Consider the following 17,653-nt stretch of genomic DNA (forward strand, 5'->3'; position numbering starts at 1 on the left):
AAAGTATTTTGAACACTACGAAGGATCCCTTTAGTAAAACTTATCTTGTCCATGACTGCCTCATTAAAGACATGCATGTCTTCATTCATGCATGAGTACTGTATTTATTCATATTTATATAACTTAACTACAAAAGGCAACACAAGGGATGCCCTTAATAAATGTGTTTGTAGTTAAGCATCAGCAATGACAACATTTCTCTTGGGATTTTCTGATAAGGATGTGTTGCTTTTAAAGAGGCAGAATAGAGCATAAACTTAATACTGCAAACTATCTACAGTGCTGAGCTTTCTGTCATTTACTGGAAGCATGTGGTCTTTTGGAGACTAGCATAATAGTGATATAATGAGGGTTCTGTTCACTCTCACAGATAAAGAAAATTTGGTATAAATGTCCACAAATTACCCATAGAAATTGTTTCAAAATGTTTTTGTCCTCTGCTATGTATTCTGTCTTAGTAGGGTCACAGCACTTTAAGTTTCAATTTCCTGTTCAGTTTCTATTCCACCACATTCGTTTTTCTTGGTTTCCATTCTGCTTTGTAACTCAGAGAATACAAAGGAACTTATTTTGCGCATGAGCATGAGATCACTTTTGGGACAGATCCAGGACCTGGTAGTAAAGATTAAGGGAGGAATTATCAGCGACAAAATAATTTCAGTTTAGTTTCAGAATCCAACTGGAGACACACCCATGACAGTAAAAACACAGAGGAAGAGGAAAGAGAAGAGAAGAGAAGAGAAAAGAAGAGGAGAGAAGAGAAGAGGAGAGAAGCAGCACTTGGTGCAAAAACCCAGAACTGCGTAAACAAGTCCAGGAAGTTATGTGCTGATCACAGTCTGCCTACAAGAATACAACACTGGTGAGTGCAATGAGTTAATCTAAAATAGAAGAACCCTATGAAATGTTTCAAACCGCAGTACCAAATGTTGTAGATGTCGAAACTTAACCAAGCTACTGACTCCACAGAGAACAGTTTAAGTGGAGATGTAATAAATCACAGAAAAACAGAATTCCTATCAGAATTTGTTTCCTTAAGTTCACGCTAAGAGTCTGATTTTCCTTTTTTTTTTTTTTTTTTCATCTAGTCTGTGTCAACAGCTGGAAACCCTCTGTTTTTTCAAGTCTGTAGTTTAGATGCAATACTAAAGTATCTAACCTCTGTCAAATTAGGGCTATTTAATGTAAACCTAGATAAGCATACTAGTTTAGACACATCCAAGTTAAAAATAAGATTTATATAAACAGTGAACCAGAGGATTTAGGAAAATTTCATATGAGCCCAGAGAACCTCCCAGGGGAGATGGGTTTGGCTAAATAGGGTAAAAGCTTTATACCACTGCAGGGTGTAATTTCAGTGAATGAATAACAAGTTGAAGAAAGACAGAATCACAGTTAGTATCCAGAAATTCACAGTAAGTACAGTTTTAATTTTACTCTGGTTTTCAGGCTCAACCTGATTTGATATGAACATGTATTTTTTTTTACCAATTTCACAGTGTAAGCTTTGTACACATCAGATGATGTTCAAGGTAAACTAAAGATTTTACATTGTGAAGTGGTACAGGTTACTATCTGGTAGTAGTAATGCTGATATGTGGACATTAGTTTAGTCAATTAATCCTGTAGGTATGTTTTTGGAGTTGTTGTTAAAACACTTTGCTACGTGTCTAGGATATTTTGTGTCTGCCTGCAAAATAGCCAGCACAAAGAAATGCAACAGATTTATTAAATATGAACTGCCACCTACCTTTACTGTCTAAAGATCAAAAGTCTCTGTCCTGGTTGTAAAAGAATAAAATAAGTCCATGGTTCAAGATTCAAGAAACTTTATTTATCCCGAGGGAAATTGCTGTGCATCAGTTGCAATACAGAGGTGGAAAAGCAATACAGTGTGAAGAGAGAGTAGGAATAAAGCTATTATAAGGAATATATAGGAATAAAGCTAATAAAATAGAGGCTAACATAAAATAAATAAACAAGTAGCTAAATGCAACAAATGTCACAAAGATTACAGTAACGTAGGTATATACAATATACAACAATACGAACTGTAATTTAGTAGTATAGTTGGAATAAAATAAGTACAAGAACAAGAAGTAAAGTGATAGGGTGAAATGGCATATAAAGTGATAAGTTGTTGCCAGACTTCCTACAGACCTAGATTTTCCACATTTACTATATTTTCTCTTTGCATTATCTGGTAAAGACTGACTTAACTTGCCTTTTAAAGTAGCTATGAGTTAAATTCATAATCTGGCTCTCAGTCCCACATTTTACACTAACAAGTATCAATGATGCACAGGAATGCCTTTTAGCTTTATTTTTCATGCGATATGTAAATGTGACAGACTATACTTTAAAATTATCTGTTTATATATATTACTACATTTGGTAATGAGTTAATTGTCAAAAATTCCTAAGCATGTTTACAATGAATTGAAGAAAAATTGTCTTGTGTAGAAGATGTGAAACTCAATTATGGACTTGGTTACTTGATATGGAAAAAGCAGGATGATAAGGAAGATTTGAAGGAATGCTTTCAAGGCGTTCCTGAGATATAGGCCACAGTGAGGTCACAGTGACCTTGACCTCAACATTTTGGTCACCAAAATCAACCATCATTAATTCTTGAGTCAAAGAGAATGTTTGTACCAAATCATAACAGTCTAAGTACACAGTCAGATAGATGTTAGTTATAAAACTAGAATTGACCTTAGACATTAGGCATCCACTAAACAATCAACAGCCTAAATTGTCATTATGATTGTGAATGCAAGTAACTTTCAAACACATAATGTTAAGAAAGGAAATTGTGCTAATACAACTTTGTCACCAACAGAGACATGGCAAAACTGATACATGATCAACAATGACATAAGTGCTCTAGTCTTGTGCTGCCTGTGGTAAGTGTGATTTTTTTTTTTTGTTTTTTAATAGTATTCATCTGCATGTCAATAACTCACAAAACAAAGTTGCTAAATAACAAATATTAAAGCTTAGTCCTTTCCTGTCCATAGGGATATCCATAAAAATGGAAAGCAGATCGTCAGAGATGGGTGAGTATGAAATGTTGTTATACATCACAACAGTGTAGCAGAAATAAGGGCATGGTATAGGTTGCAATTACAGAAAATAATATCCTTTATCCCATTAGTCTGGCACTATTGGGAATCAGTGAGAATTCAAGAAGACAGTATTAATTCCTGTAGAGTTTAAATTTAACAGATTTACAAAGGCTAATGTAGTGTTTTATGTCAATATAAATCCATCACAAAACATATCTCTGAGTATTTCAATAATATCATAATATATTATTTAAGATCAGACATACAAAACATTTTCTTCATTGCTTTGGACTGCACTTACAGGTTTACTGGTATCCTCCATTTCGTATTGTTATTTCATACTTGTGACCTAGATGGTTGTTTTTTCAGGTGCATCACAGACATACAGTTGAATTGTAATCCATATAGACATTGAAACTGAGGTGTAAATTGTGCCTGTTTTATACTGAGTGTTTTAAGAGTTAATGTTCTAAATTCTACATGCTCTTACAAATTCACTGACCATTGTGAAGTGTGGTAATGAGAGTGTCCCTTATAGCCTACACCACAGTACAGCTAGCCCCACCAACATGACCACCACCCTCCTACGACGCCATAGAATTTTTTTTAATTAAGAAAATGTAATGTTTTATTTGTAGTTTACCTGATTTATGTCCACTGTTTAATTTCAGCTCAGTGTGAGAGCTGTTTTGTTGTCATTTACAGTCACGTTTCTCTCTTTGCATCCTATTACACATGCACCTCTGCTCAGTGTGCACATGTAGATCCTGTGCATACACAAAGGAGAGGAGCAGAGGAGACAGGTTCACAACTTGTTACGTGAAGTACAATAAAGCATTTACAAGTGTTAGAAATCTCTGTAAAATCATACATTGATTTCAAAAGTCTGAAAGTCAGCCCAAAATACCATCTTTTTTTAAAAAAAATATATAATTTTATTAAAACGTGGAGTCTGGCGACAGTGGAATGGCAGGGAAGATAGCCCTAGTCCTCTCCTGGAAATGTTTTAATCATTGCTAATTAACATTTTGTTCTACAGAATGGCATGAACTGCCCTACGAGAGCTGGACAGAATCTCACGTGAGCTCCTGGTTGAGATGCATTGGAATTAAAGAAATGTACATTAAAAAACTGGAGGAGGAGGAGGTGACAGGACCAGTTCTCACAACTCTACAGAGGGAATTCCTTAGCACCACTATTGGAATGAAAGGTGGCCAAATAGAGCATCTGCTGAAGAAAAGAGATGAACTTCTAAAGACAGAACAGCAAAAAACAAAAAATAAAAGTAGAGGTGACAAAAAAGAAGTGTTCCTTTTAGGACAAGAACCAAAACTTACTTCACAAGAACCTTGTGACAGAGTGGAGACTGGGACTATTCCTTTAACATGCAGTGACAATTCAACCTCTGCAGAAGTAGCTTTGTCCTTTCTGTGACTATCGGAAATTTGATCAAGATGAAAAGGACTTCAGGTATGTAAAGAAAAATGTGCTTCCTCCGGAGACAGGAATCGAAAACATGATTGTTCCATGTCATGAATATAAGTCACTGGAGAATGCACACAAACTAGAATCACAAAGGCTAAAAACAAAAGTAGCAAGTGAGGTGTTAAGATTTGCATGTGCATGCATGAATATGAGAGCCAATGGGACGATTCATTTTGGCATCAATGGATAAAGTCAGAGGCACTCACAAGCATGGGGAAATCATAGGGATACCTGTGCAAAATCGTGAAGACTTTGTGGATGCATTAGACTACATTGAAAGATGCTTCAAAGGATCAAATCAACAAAGTGATGCCAGGAATTGCATAAGGAATCCCCGATTCATAGAGGTGCTGGACAAGGAAACTTCTGAGAAAGCCTGGGTCATTGAATATGATATTGTCCCAAAAGCAAGCACTGTAAAAGATAAGCTTTACTATGTTGGTGTCCCAAAATTTTCTGAGAAGGACAACAAAGTCAAATGTGAAGAGAAAGTGCCCTACTACAGAGTAGGAGCTAACACACCACGCATACCTGATGATGACTTTGTTCTTTTCATTCAAGGACTGAGAGAGAAAGACCAACAGAGAGAGGAGGCAGAATCTTCAAACAATCAAACAACTGTGGACTTAAAAGAGGATCAAAAAAGGAAACTTGCCATCCTCTTAACATGTGGAAAAACACACATGGACAACTCTCTGTTTTACATTGTTGTGACAAATAAATTTCAGACAGAGCATCTCAACAGCATAAGCTTCTTGGTTCCCATGAATCTATTCTGTGTGTTTGATTTTGACCCTGATTCAAAGACATCTGGTCTTTGTGGTCGATATAAAGAAGAGAAGGCTGTAAACCTTCACTTTCTTGATGACTATGCAAATGACAGTGGATTGGGAACTACTGACTTTATAAACTCTTTGCAGCTTTTTGAGAGAACAAGTTGGATCTTCTGCAATGGAAGAAGTGACTTCCCTGGTGGGGAACAAACCTGTGATGAAAAAACCTGGATCAAAACAAGAAAAAAGAAACTGAAAAAAGCAGTATCACTCATCTGCAATGATATCCTTCCCAGAAGATCATTTGTTGTCCTCTTCCTGCTCATGTCTGATGTTGGGCAGCCACTTGTTGAGACTTTCCATGAATTCTATGCAGAGTTAAATGGACATGATTTTTTGGCCGTCATCTCTGAGTCAAGAGAAAACTACAAAAAGTGGTCAAGTCTTGCTCAGGTGTCTTGTCACATGTCTACACTCAAAGAAATTAGCATTGTTGAAATGCCACTAAGTCATGTTGACGCCACAGTTCAAAGCACTCAGCTGTCAAAGAATAAACCCACAAGGACATTACCAGTCTTAAATGGAGGACTGTGCTTCTTAAAGTCTGTTGAAGAGGCTATGCTGGATTCTTTGGAAATCATCAGTGTTGACCAGTGTGATGACACAAAACTGGAGATCATCAGCAAGGATGAAATCCAACAAATTGAGACCTACTTCTATCGAGGCGGAAAGATAGACTGGAAAAACTTCTGGCTTGCTGACAAACACAAGTGTGGGGTTATCATACAGAGGGATGCCTACAAAGAAGCAAGCACAATCCTGGACAAGATAGCACATCGTAGCAATGCTATACGTTCCATTGAGAGTGTAAACATATACCATCAACCTGGCAGTGGTGGAAGTACAGTGGCACGACAGATCCTCTGGAGTTGGAGGACAAAAGTACGATGTGCAGTTGTTAAACAGTGTAAGGAAATCACAACTGTGTGTGAACATGCAGTGAAACTGAGAGAACATGACGAGAGAGACAAAAACAAATGTCTGCCAGTGCTCTTGCTCTTGGAGGACCGAAATGCAGATTACATAGATGATCTAAGACGAGAGCTTGGAAATGTCATTGCAACCAAAAAGATAAGTCCCTCTGTGTTGTGCTTTATCCTGCTCATCTGCAACAGGTCAAATGATCCAGAGAGTAGGTGCAGAGCATCACCATCTCAAACAGTAGCAGTCACACATAGGCTGTCAGATGCAGAGAAACCTTTGTTCTCAGAGAAGCTTGAGCAACTTAAACTGCAGTTTGAACACTTTGAACCAGACTTCATCCTAACATTTGTTCTGATGAGTAAAGGGTTTGAACAAAGTTACATTGAGGACTTTGTGAAAAATCTTCTAGATAAAATTGATCATTCATCACTTCCCACTCGTCTCATCAGATTTGTGGCTCTCTTGAATTCCTATGTTGAGGACTCATACATATCTGTGTCACACTGTGAAGCATCTCTTGGCATAACTACCTACGTGGATAAAACTCAGTACCATGCATTTGTGGATCATCTCAGTGAAGGTGCAAGGCTTCTTTTCATCCACCTTAAGGAAGGTTCAACACACATCTCATCGATACGGATTATTCATACACTGGTGGCAAAGGAAATTCTGAGTCAGTTGTCTGTAAATTTGCCCCAGAGTGATATTGCCATGGATCTTATCAATGACAAGGTACTCATCAATCATAGATTTGACAGAGATGAGTTCCTTAAGTTCATCAGAGCTCTTTTCATTAGACGGCACAAAAAGAGCAGAGGAGATCCTAAAGACACAACTTTCTCACCCCTTATTGAGCATGTCAGCACAGAAAGAGGTGGCGTTCAGAAAGCTGTTGATCTCATGAAAGCAGCTTACATAGCTTTGGGAAAAGATGCATATGTGGCACAACAGCTTGCCCGGCTGCTTTACACACATTTGAGATTTGAAGAGGCCCTAGAATGGGCAGAGGAAGCAAAATCTCTGCTTCCAAATGATACATTTGTCCTCGACACATTGGGACAAGTTTACAAGAAGTGGTTTTACCACTTGTATGACACCCTTGAGGAAAAAGAGCCAACTCCTGAAAGGGGAATTGAAATCATAAGCACCTGCACTCAAAGGAATTTCTGCTTTCCGGGCATCTGAGAAAACACCAAAGAAAGAGACTGTCAGCCTTAACAGCTCATACTACGGGGAAGTGGATGTTGGCTGCAGGCTGCTAAACTTTCTGTCAGGAGTAAATGTTTTTTCAAATGATACTGGAAAATCAGAGTTGATGCCATATTTGTTAACACACTACATACCAACAGAGGTAAAGGCCCCTTGGCAGAGGTTTCACCAGCAGTTGAAAGGGTTACAAAAGAGCTTGTACCATGCACTTGAATGCATTTCTGAAGACCTCAGCTACTTTCAAACTGACATAAGTGAAGAGGATGAAGAACTTGATGCAAGAGATCCAGAACAAGTATACAATCCAAGAGAATGGCTGACAAGGAAAAGTGCTGTGTATGCTGGATTTTTTTGTGTTATCCTTGAAGAAAGTGACCAAGCAGCTGAAGCAACAGTGCTGACACAGCAAGTCCAGTTGAAAAGCTTTCTCCGTTCCAAAGACAGATGAAGACCTACAAGCTTGGTGGGGGAAACGTTACAGCCATCCTCTCGTTACTTTATGACAAGAACCCACAGGGGGCAGGAAAAAAACTTGAGACAATAATTGACCTGTATCCAGAAAACCTGAAATGGAATGACCTTGACCAGACAGAGCTTGCAAACTTCATCTTTTGCCAGATAGCTCTAAACTGTACTCGACCTGGTTCCTCAAAGCTCCTGTCCCTTCAGAAGCTTAAAGATCTCAGCAAAGGATTTACTACAAAAGGGAAAAACATGTCATCAGCAAGTGCTCTCTTCCTTCTCTCCCTTCTGTTTTGGCCTGAGACAAGTGATGAACTCAGTTCTACTGGCAGTAAGATCCTTTTATCAGCCCTTGATGCACTTCAGAGACTATGTGGGCAAAAAATCCAACATGTGTCTCCAAGGAAAAGCAGAATCGTGACCCACTTCTTTCTGGCAAAGGCAAAAGGTCTTAACAAGATTGTCCACAGAAGTGTTATTGAAAAGCAGATTAAAGGCACTCTGAGTGAAAGAAAACTGAAATGGCTCGGAGGGGAAGTATGGAAAACCAGGGAAGTTGTGCAGTTACTTAAACGTGTTGAAGGCTGGACAGAAAATGGAAACTTATTTGTCAAAGGTGGAACCAGAGACAGTAAGATTAGGGTCTTTCCTCGATATTCTGCCTCCCTGCCCAATGGAAATGAAAATGTTACCTTCTACTTGGGCTTTTCATTTGATGGAGTGGTTGCCTTTGACATCCAAGTAATGGACTAATTTTCAATGTTCACAATACACCTCTCAATGTCTGCAAATATCAGCGCTTAACTTCAACAGACATACCATGATGAGATTGTGAGCCACAAAGACTCTGGTAGACCTTTTCAAGTTCCTCTCAGACATCTACGTGTAAAATTAGTCTCTCCATTTATATAAACACAAGAATTTAACTTGAATTTGGACCACACTTTCCATTTTGTAAAGTAGGTAAGGGTTGAAGTAAATAAATTCTGAACAGATCTGAATAAATTAAAATCTTTGATTTTTAATTTTTCTGACTGGCTTTACTAAATATGATAAGACTCTTTGATCCTTCGTTGCTCAAGTGGCATTGGTCTGCAGCCAGCCTTACAGGATGTTCTGCATGGACCATTAAACAGCTTTTAAATATCCACATCGTTATGAGCACAGCTACTGTATATATTCAAGGTTACATCCAGAGACACAGCTGTTATCTGGGGTAAAAACACAACCTGTAGATCTAGAGATATTAAAATGATTGTGAATGTAACAAACACATTCATTGCTAAGATTATGAAAACACAAGTTTAAGAGTCAACTTTTTTTCTTTTAGTTTTTTACATAGTATTTACATTTGGAATAATTTTGAACATTATTATTTTGTTTATTACTTCATTTTGATTTTTGAATAATCTGATAAGTATGATATCAGTCTAAAGAATGTCTGCCTTATGTTTGTGTATAATGAAAAGCAGACTAAGTCTTGGTGAGATTGTAAATGTGAAAGTTTGTGATACAGGTCATTTGAGATAATAGAGTGGTTGTAGAACATGTCATATTTATCTTGATGTAAACCACAGGTCATACTCTGGATCTAACAAATTTTGTATTTTCTTTTTATTTTATTTTTTTTTTAAACGAATCTTTGAACCTATTTGCATTTGCAATAATATGTATTAATTACAACATTGTTAACCATTAGACAGCTTAAATATTCACTTTTTCTGTATGTGATGTTAAGCAAGGAAGGAGACATCCAGTGACATTCCCTAGGTCTAACTCAAAATTAAGACTTCTGGATCTTGATTGGTACTGAACAAGTATACAATCCAAGAGAATGGATTGTTGACTGACAATTCTGAGCTGAAATATATATCAAATTTTATGTATTTACATTGTATATGTATGTATGTATGTATATATATATGTGTGTGTGTGTGTGTGTGTGTGTGTATATATATATATATATATATATATATATATATACACACATACAAGTTTTTTTTGTTTGTTTTTTTTAATTGTATACTGTATTCAGTTAATATTAATACTGGTTTGTGCATTTTAATATTCTAAAGTGTAGGGAACTGTTCCAACACAGAAAGTGAGATGACACATAGACACATAGCTAGATTTCTGTACATGAGGATAATTTGAGGAAATAAAGTTGTCAACAAAAATGTCAAACTCCAGTCCTTTCCTCAGCCACCAAGGAGTTTTACTTTACCTTGTTGTCTTAGTACTAATATGACCATTGGACATTCCCTAAACATTTTCATATTGACTGTTTCTAAATTTCACAGCTTTTATAACAGTTCTGTATTTTCAAATATGTAAAATAATAACAGTGTGGAGGGAATACATAACAAAGGTGATTAGAGTTTAGGAATTGGTTTATTCAAAGAAAAGGAGTAAACATTCAGACTTTGGCACAGAAATCACAAATAAAACTATGTAGAGCTCTTCATGGGACAGATCCTACAACAAATAAATCTTGAGTTTCAGATTTTTACTTAACTCCTCCAGAGCTTCTCAGCCAGTCCAGTATCATTAAATCTATAGAATAGGTAATTTAAAAAAAGAAAAAGAAAATCTGACATCTTTTCACAAAGCTCTATTCTTCAACAGGTAACAGCGTCTTTTTTTCTGAGATATATAAGAAATCTTGGGAGCCCATACTTACCAATGAAGATTGATGAATGACTTGTGTAAAATATTAAAATCACTGGTTTTAATATTAATTACGAAACATTATGTTAAGATGCTGATCGCATTCAGTAGAAGCAGCAAAAAAATGTGTCGCACACATAAGTAGCAACTATGATTTATTAGGCATTCCCCAAGATCATAATGAATGATTGGCTGCCAATAGTGTGAACTGTTTAAGAACTGTTGTGGGCTTATTCTGTGTTTCTCAAAAAGTGAAGATTAAGATTTCATATTATGTGTGCACACAAAACACAGGTCGACGGAAATTAAAAGTATAGCAGTGGTACTTACAGCTTTAACTAACCTGTTACTGGCAGAGATTCTCCTTCATGTAAGTAGTTTAATTCAAATGATCAAGTGAGGAAAGCTGATGAAACAAACATGATTAAGTATTTATATTACAAGCATATGAAGCATATAAAGAGTCATTTGTTCATCACAAACCTCCCAACACACATTTAATGTATTTATGGCTGCAGGTGACAGACTGCTACTGTTAGGTGACAAAATTATTTTAACTTTTGACCAAGCCTCAATATCTGACACAATAAACTACAGTGGACTGTAGGACTAGTTAATATTAAAAGCATCTAATGGAATTAAGTTTCATTTAAAAGCTCTATACTTTCAGTAAAGAGCTACTAAATGAAAACAGAGCTTCCTGATGCTCTCACCTGTAAATAATGGAAGATACAGGTTCAATGACAATTAGAACTTAAGAAAGGATATAATCCACATGAGCTAACATGCCTGAAAGAAATGGTACCTAAATGCAACAACACAAACAAGGGCCTTCACCAAACTTGCTGCAAGTTTGGGGACATAGAGATCCAACAGCGTGTAAGCTGTGAGGGCCCCTGGTAATGAATGAGAAGACAGAAAATGGTGAGACTTGCCTCAGGCTGAAACAGGGCTACACTGAGACAGGGCCTCAGCCAGTCCCCCATGGCATTGCTACAGGGAGAAGAGAAATCTGGGTTTTAGCACTACAGCCACCAGCGACCCGGAAGTTATGCAGCTGTACAATGCACTCAGTGCGTCAAAGACCAGTCTGCCGGTGCCATGTACAGAGCATCAATAACTGAAATTCAGTATGCTGCTTATAGTCACAACAAAACAGTTAACAACATTTTTCATTTCAACTCAACAAAGCATTTCTGTCATTAGTTTTTACTGTTGATCTTCAAGACAACAAAAACACAGTCACCATGTAGTTTATTACTGGAGTACAAACCTGCTGTGACGTCTCTTTTCCCACTAACGTCCCGCAATGAAGAGTCTTACATTTTTGCCACATTTTATTACAATACAGTTTTACAACAATACATAATACCATTTCATCTACTTAAGGTTAAGGGGGTATCTGCTCATTAAATTATTAACACAAAACTGTATGAATGCATAACAGTTACTTGAAGCCCTCACCAAACAAAGTTGGGGACACAAAGTCCAACAGCACTATGTGCTGTGAAGGCCTCACTGTTTAGCTTAGAACAGAAATGTATTTACATAAAACTTGCCTTGATAAAGGGTGGGAACTGCCCATGTAACTCCAGCGCCTTCACAACACTACGAACCAAATCTATTACACTTCTATACACCTAAATGAAACATGAGAAGGAAAAAAAGCCACAGAACAGATATGGTTTGAAACAACAGTTCATAGTCTTGGTTAGGTACAGTGTAAATATTTTCCATGCGCTCTGTGATGCTTTTATAGCTCTGTTGTTTGCTGTTTATTCAGTGTCTCTTCCTCATAGCTCAGTAGTAGAATAAACAGTACGTTGTGGTACTATACCAATACCAATACTGGATTGTCTACTAGCAGCTGAGGACATTAGAAAAGGGTTGAGTGTCCAAACCTATAGAAGAGAGGAAGGCAGGCTTCAGAAGCGGCCTCCAGGAGACATGACTGGGGGTCTCATACCCATTGGCTGCCGTGGAGGGGCTCCCTGGTACCCTGGGGGAACCACAGGAGGGGCTTGTCCGTATGGAGGCATCCCTCCTGGTATGTAGCCTGGCATGCCCTGTGGTGGACCACCATACTGGCCTACGAGAAAATCAAAAATCAAAAATTAGTAGCAATAGATAAATGGCTTTTACTTGTTGACTAAGACTAGGCTGCTAGCATGGCTAAAAATCGTGTATTATTCAGTAATATAATGTCAGTCATGGCACTTAGGAAGAAAGGTTTAGAGAGTGATTTATACAATAACAATGCTTTAGAGAGATTTCATTCTATAGCAGAGAGTTATACCCAACAACAGCAAAAAATAAACAATTCTGTTCTTAACAAACCAACTAAATGCCTAAAATGTAAAGTTTTTTTCTGAACTAAAGGCAGAGGTATATATACCTGGTATGGGATGCCTCATGCTGGACTGCTGAGGAGCCATCATGCCACCCACAGGACCCACTGAGGGGGCAGCAGCGGTGGCCTGGCCTTGGCGGGGAATACAGCGCTGGTACCTGGGCAACTGAGCCCGTAACTCTTCCTAATAGGACACAGAAAGCAAAAACAAGCAGGAATAATTTGACACTGAAATTCTGTAGCTCAACCAGGAGTAATAAATAAAAATAAAGTAAAATGAATTAAAAAGTAATTAAGTAAAAGTAATTAAAATATAGTTTTTTATTCTAGAGAATTATATTTTTGACACTGCGATACTGACAGAAACATTTTCTATGACTAACCAACTCTCAAACTGTGTCGCTACTTACTGTAAAAAGTATAAAGAGAGACAGTTCCAGCTAGACTACTTACCAGTGAGATATCCTCATCAGGGTGGATCAACTTACTGGTTGCACTGGAGGTGGTGAGGGTGGCGGGCTTACTGGTCACAGTAGAGGGAGGTTTGGAGACTGTGCTGCTGCCAGCATTGGGGCTGGCCACAGCTGCGGAGGCCTGAGTGTAGGCCGGGAATGTGGGCTTTGAGAGGTCAGAGGAGGTAGAAGGGGGAGGGTGGGGGGACCCTGACACTGTCTGCTGACTCTGGGGGGTGGGAGAGGAAAACACATTAGAGAGACTCTGCTAAAAGGTATTTCAATTCCACATGGGATACACTTTTAGTCATACTTTGAGGTTACTCCCATGATTGAAGTTGATATGTGGTTCATTTTAGGCTTGGCATTAATAGTATTGTTGGAACACAGGATTAAGATGGATGTGCCTGGAGTGTCAATGGATTTCTTTGGATTTCCCTTGATGCTTGCATCTTCTCTTTCACTTTCTTTACAGGTTCACCCAATTCAGAAAAACATACAGGCTTTTATGAGCTGAGACTTAACAACATTATTCAGTAGGTCTCTTCATTTGTGGAACTTAAGGGACATTTTAAAAATCAAACTGTAGCATGTCTTTCCAGGCTAATGCCAAGTCTATAAAAGGGGTTCGTAGTTATTACTACAACATGTTAAAACTACTGTTGTTGCACACATGGGAGAGTAACTCTGTAATATATGACCAAAGTAGAACCATTTTCTTCAAGCCTGCAAGAAAACAAATCCAAAAGAGCATGCTGTGCTACGATGCCCTACAGCAGTTCAGAAATGAGAAGCCCATTTTACAAATCTGCATAAGTTGCAAGTTTTTGATTTTGCTGAGTTAACAAATCTATTTTTTAAATATTATCTTATAAATGCAGATTTGTAGCAAAAGAAAAAGCAAATAAATGTGTGTTGCTGGAATTACAAAGTATTTTCTACCCATATAAATGGTTCAACTTTATCATCTCTTACTAAAACAGCTTTGGCAAATAAAATAGAATGAATCTGCCCAAGGACACCACAGGCAAACTATACACAATTGTGTGCATGCCAATTGTAAAGCTGCAGGTTGTCAGAGTAGAGCAGGCAGACAGCTGCGTACTTGTGATGTGATAGGAAACAGAGCTTTAGGGGAGGCGGACTCTGAGTCTGCACTTGACGACCCTGCACTTGTACTTGCAACCCGACTGCCCATCTGTAGCACAGGAAAAAAGTAAAGAATAGGAAACGTAAATAAAATAATCCTTCAGTTTAAGGAATTTCTGGGTATAGTCTCCTGTATATCAGCCTGTGTGAGCAGAGACAGCTTGTCAAACATCCCTTATTCAACAGGACAAATAATGTTCTGCTGTATCAAAGCGTTGAGGGAGATGGAAATTTCTCAGAGGTAAATGGTATCAAGATTCTACCTGTCCAGCACTGGGGAACAGAGGCTTGGTGACATCAGGCTGTGCTGAGGGGACAGCGGCAGCAGGAACCACAGGTCTGGTCAGCATGTTTGCAGAAGGGGGCACCTGAGCCATGTGTGTGATGCCTGGACGGTGGGCCACTGGAGGAGGCATGCCTGACACAAAGAACACAAATTCACTATAAAAGGGGAAACCTCAAGCTTCACTACAGCAGTGTTCCAACATATTTACAAACTTAAATATAAAGATTGTCAATCACATCGAGGAAATAACATGGAGCATTGAGTGCTTCTGGGGGTGTATCATGGCATTGGTTACCTGGTGGCACGCCAGGCATCATTGGAGGCATCCCTGGACCTGGAGGCATCATCCCACCCATTGGTATCATCCTTAATAAACAAGGGGCAAAAACTGTTTAAAATACACAGTAAAGTGGAGATGGGATTGTTAAACTAATTGATTACCAATAACAAACATTTACCCTGGAGGCATCCCTGGCATTACAGGAGGCATCCCTGGCATCATTGGTGGCACACCAGGCATCATTGGGGGAATTCCTAAAAGAAGGAGATTGATTTTTACCAACTGAAGTGTGGTACCACAGTTCTGGACTGTGTTTTATTGAAACGTGTTTCCTCTTCTTGTTAATCTCACGTTTGGAAATAGTGTGAGCAAAATAACAGAAATGTCCCTCAAAATAACAGAGTTCAGTACAACATCACTGCAAACTACAAACTCAATAATAAGTACTGACTGTAGGTTATATCAGTGTTTCCCAACCAGTGTGCCGCAGCACATAAGTGTGCCGTGAGAAATCATCAGGTGTGCCGTGGAAGATTATCCAATTTCACCTGATTGGTGCTCTAAGCGAGCGGCGTGAGAGACTCAGAGCTGTTGAGGAAGATCTTCGTGTGTGTCTTTCTTCAATTCCTGCAAGAATATCAGCTTTGTGTTCAACTAAACAGGCCCAGGTTTCACACTGAGTAAATTGAGACTAGATTTTCATTATATTTCAATAAATATACTTTTAGTGACATTTTTGTTTGGTGGTGTGCCTTGTGATTTTTCTAATGTAAAATATGTGCCATGGCTCAAAAAGGTTGGGAAATACTGGGTTATATAGTTTATATCACATGTTTTGTGTTCATGGACATCAGTATTCCTATTTTAACTTGAGACAAACAAAGTTTAAATAGCTCATTGTTATTATTTCAGGCAAAATACAACAGAAGAAAAAACCTTTATTATAAAAGGGAGTATTCCTAATTAAATTGCAGCAGTTAGGACACATGCTTCAACACATACTGCAGTCAATATGCTTGACAACATCTACTATATGAATCTAGTTTCATGAATCGCAGTGAGAAGGACAGTATTTAGGGCAGAAGTTGGGAAACACAGCAAGAAGATACTGGCACTGGGATAAAACCATGTCAGCAACATAATGAGTGTGTTTTAGTGTTTTCAAGTTAAGTCACTGTTTTCTACCTGAGTAGCTGCCTGGTGGTATGCCTGGAGCACCAGAGCCCGGAAGTATGCCAGGCTGGGTGATAGGGGGGATGTAGCCCGTCTGGGGCTGGCCTGCAGCAGGCTGCTGGAAGGAGGGACCGGGCTCATCATCCTCATCATACTCATCAGAGTCATCCTGATTCTGCTTTTTCTTCTGAGTCTCTGAAAGTAAGGAGCAGCACAGTCAGTCTAGAGCAGATCATAACGAGACAGTACATTAAGATATTTTGGTTCTGATACCTTGGTTCTTTTGTTCTAGCACTCTTCTTCTCTCTTCCATGTCTTTCTCTGGGATACCCTCCATGCCATATATTTCCAGTTCAATATCGGTTCTTCCAGGTATTGCATTAGGAACTCCATCAATGGTCTCTTTATGTACCTACAAAAACAAGTGATACAGTGATGGCATTTTAGTTTATAAAATACTATTTCGTCTAAATTTATTAAAATGCTTTGCATTACTATTGTGTTCTCACCTGCATGCAGTGGATTGCGAGCCCAGGGCCAGTGTACAGCTTTTTATGACAGATGTGGCACTTGAAATGTTTTGCTTTCTGATGCTGAATGAGAATCTTTTCATCATCAAAGTCTCTGTTACAGTACCTGAGATCACGGTTTAGGAAACTATTTCAGTCGCTGATAAACCTGATCACTGAAAGGTTATTTTACATCTAAACATGCCGGATGACCAACGTATTCTCTGCAGAGCTGATTATTCAACTTCAGTAAAGCAACCGACAGCAAGTTCAAAATCTGTCATGTTGGTTATAACCTACTAGGAATTATTATTACTGTTAAGAGACCCAGGTTAGCTTACGGTCAACGTTAGCCTAGTAAACAGAGGATGACGCTGTCAAACACACAAACAGGTCTTGATAAGAACACGGTAACGTTATGACATTAAATATAACATGTGTAAAAGGATACCAGCACCAAGGTTTCATTTGCTTTTTCTTCTTTCTTCCCATGGTCTCTGTGCTATTAGCTCAACGCCTGCTAATCCTGCAACACAACAGTTAACGCCAGCTGAGGTAACAATCAGGACTGACGGAAACGAAGATGGCGTCGACCCTCGATCACCAACAGCCAAGACACTGCCGCTCCAGTGCGTCCTCTACTGGTTCAAAACTACTGTTACAACAAAAGCATCTTTTATTGAGCCATTCACTTACTACAGTTAGTTAAATAAAAAATGAAATAAAATGAAGCTAATAACTTGTAAGAATATCCTCTCGCCTTATTTGATAAGTTCACACTTTCACACAGGTAGTCCTTGCATAAA

General features: G+C 38.4%; 2 protein-coding genes across 5 annotated transcripts; one reads left to right on the forward strand and one right to left on the reverse strand.

The window, feature by feature from the left end:
• The first annotated feature begins 539 nt into the window (after window positions 1-539).
• LOC108880314 (sterile alpha motif domain-containing protein 9-like) lies at window positions 540-7,630 on the forward strand. Its single transcript, XM_018671780.2, has 4 exons — window positions 540-862; window positions 2,843-2,906; window positions 3,021-3,059; window positions 4,108-7,630. The coding sequence occupies exon 4, from the start codon at window positions 4,712-4,714 to the stop codon at window positions 7,493-7,495; it is 2,784 nt and encodes a 927-aa protein (XP_018527296.1). The 5' UTR covers window positions 540-862; window positions 2,843-2,906; window positions 3,021-3,059; window positions 4,108-4,711; the 3' UTR covers window positions 7,496-7,630.
• A 2,346-nt stretch (window positions 7,631-9,976) lies between these two features.
• LOC108880351 (BUB3-interacting and GLEBS motif-containing protein ZNF207) lies at window positions 9,977-17,465 on the reverse strand. Of its 4 annotated transcripts, XR_007814141.1 has the most exons (13): window positions 17,299-17,465; window positions 16,848-16,974; window positions 16,612-16,750; window positions 16,351-16,533; window positions 15,344-15,419; window positions 15,181-15,251; window positions 14,863-15,017; window positions 14,556-14,648; window positions 13,452-13,679; window positions 13,044-13,182; window positions 12,550-12,737; window positions 12,208-12,288; window positions 9,977-11,641 (listed from the first exon to the last, which is right to left on the reverse strand). XR_007814141.1 is itself a non-coding variant. In XM_018671836.2 (12 exons), the coding sequence occupies exons 1-11, from the start codon at window positions 17,337-17,339 to the stop codon at window positions 12,574-12,576; spliced, it is 1,416 nt and encodes a 471-aa protein (XP_018527352.1). In that variant the 5' UTR covers window positions 17,340-17,465; the 3' UTR covers window positions 9,977-12,288; window positions 12,550-12,573. The 4 variants fall into 4 exon arrangements, 3 of the variants coding, with proteins under 3 accessions (XP_018527352.1, XP_018527346.1, XP_018527358.1); XM_018671836.2 differs by having other exon boundaries at window positions 9,977-12,288; XM_018671830.2 differs by having other exon boundaries at window positions 9,977-12,737.
• Window positions 17,466-17,653: the final 188 nt, after the last annotated feature.

This window comes from Lates calcarifer, linkage group LG11 (genome assembly GCF_001640805.2).
Source record: "Lates calcarifer isolate ASB-BC8 linkage group LG11, TLL_Latcal_v3, whole genome shotgun sequence".
NCBI classification, from domain to species: domain Eukaryota; kingdom Metazoa; phylum Chordata; class Actinopteri; family Centropomidae; genus Lates; species Lates calcarifer.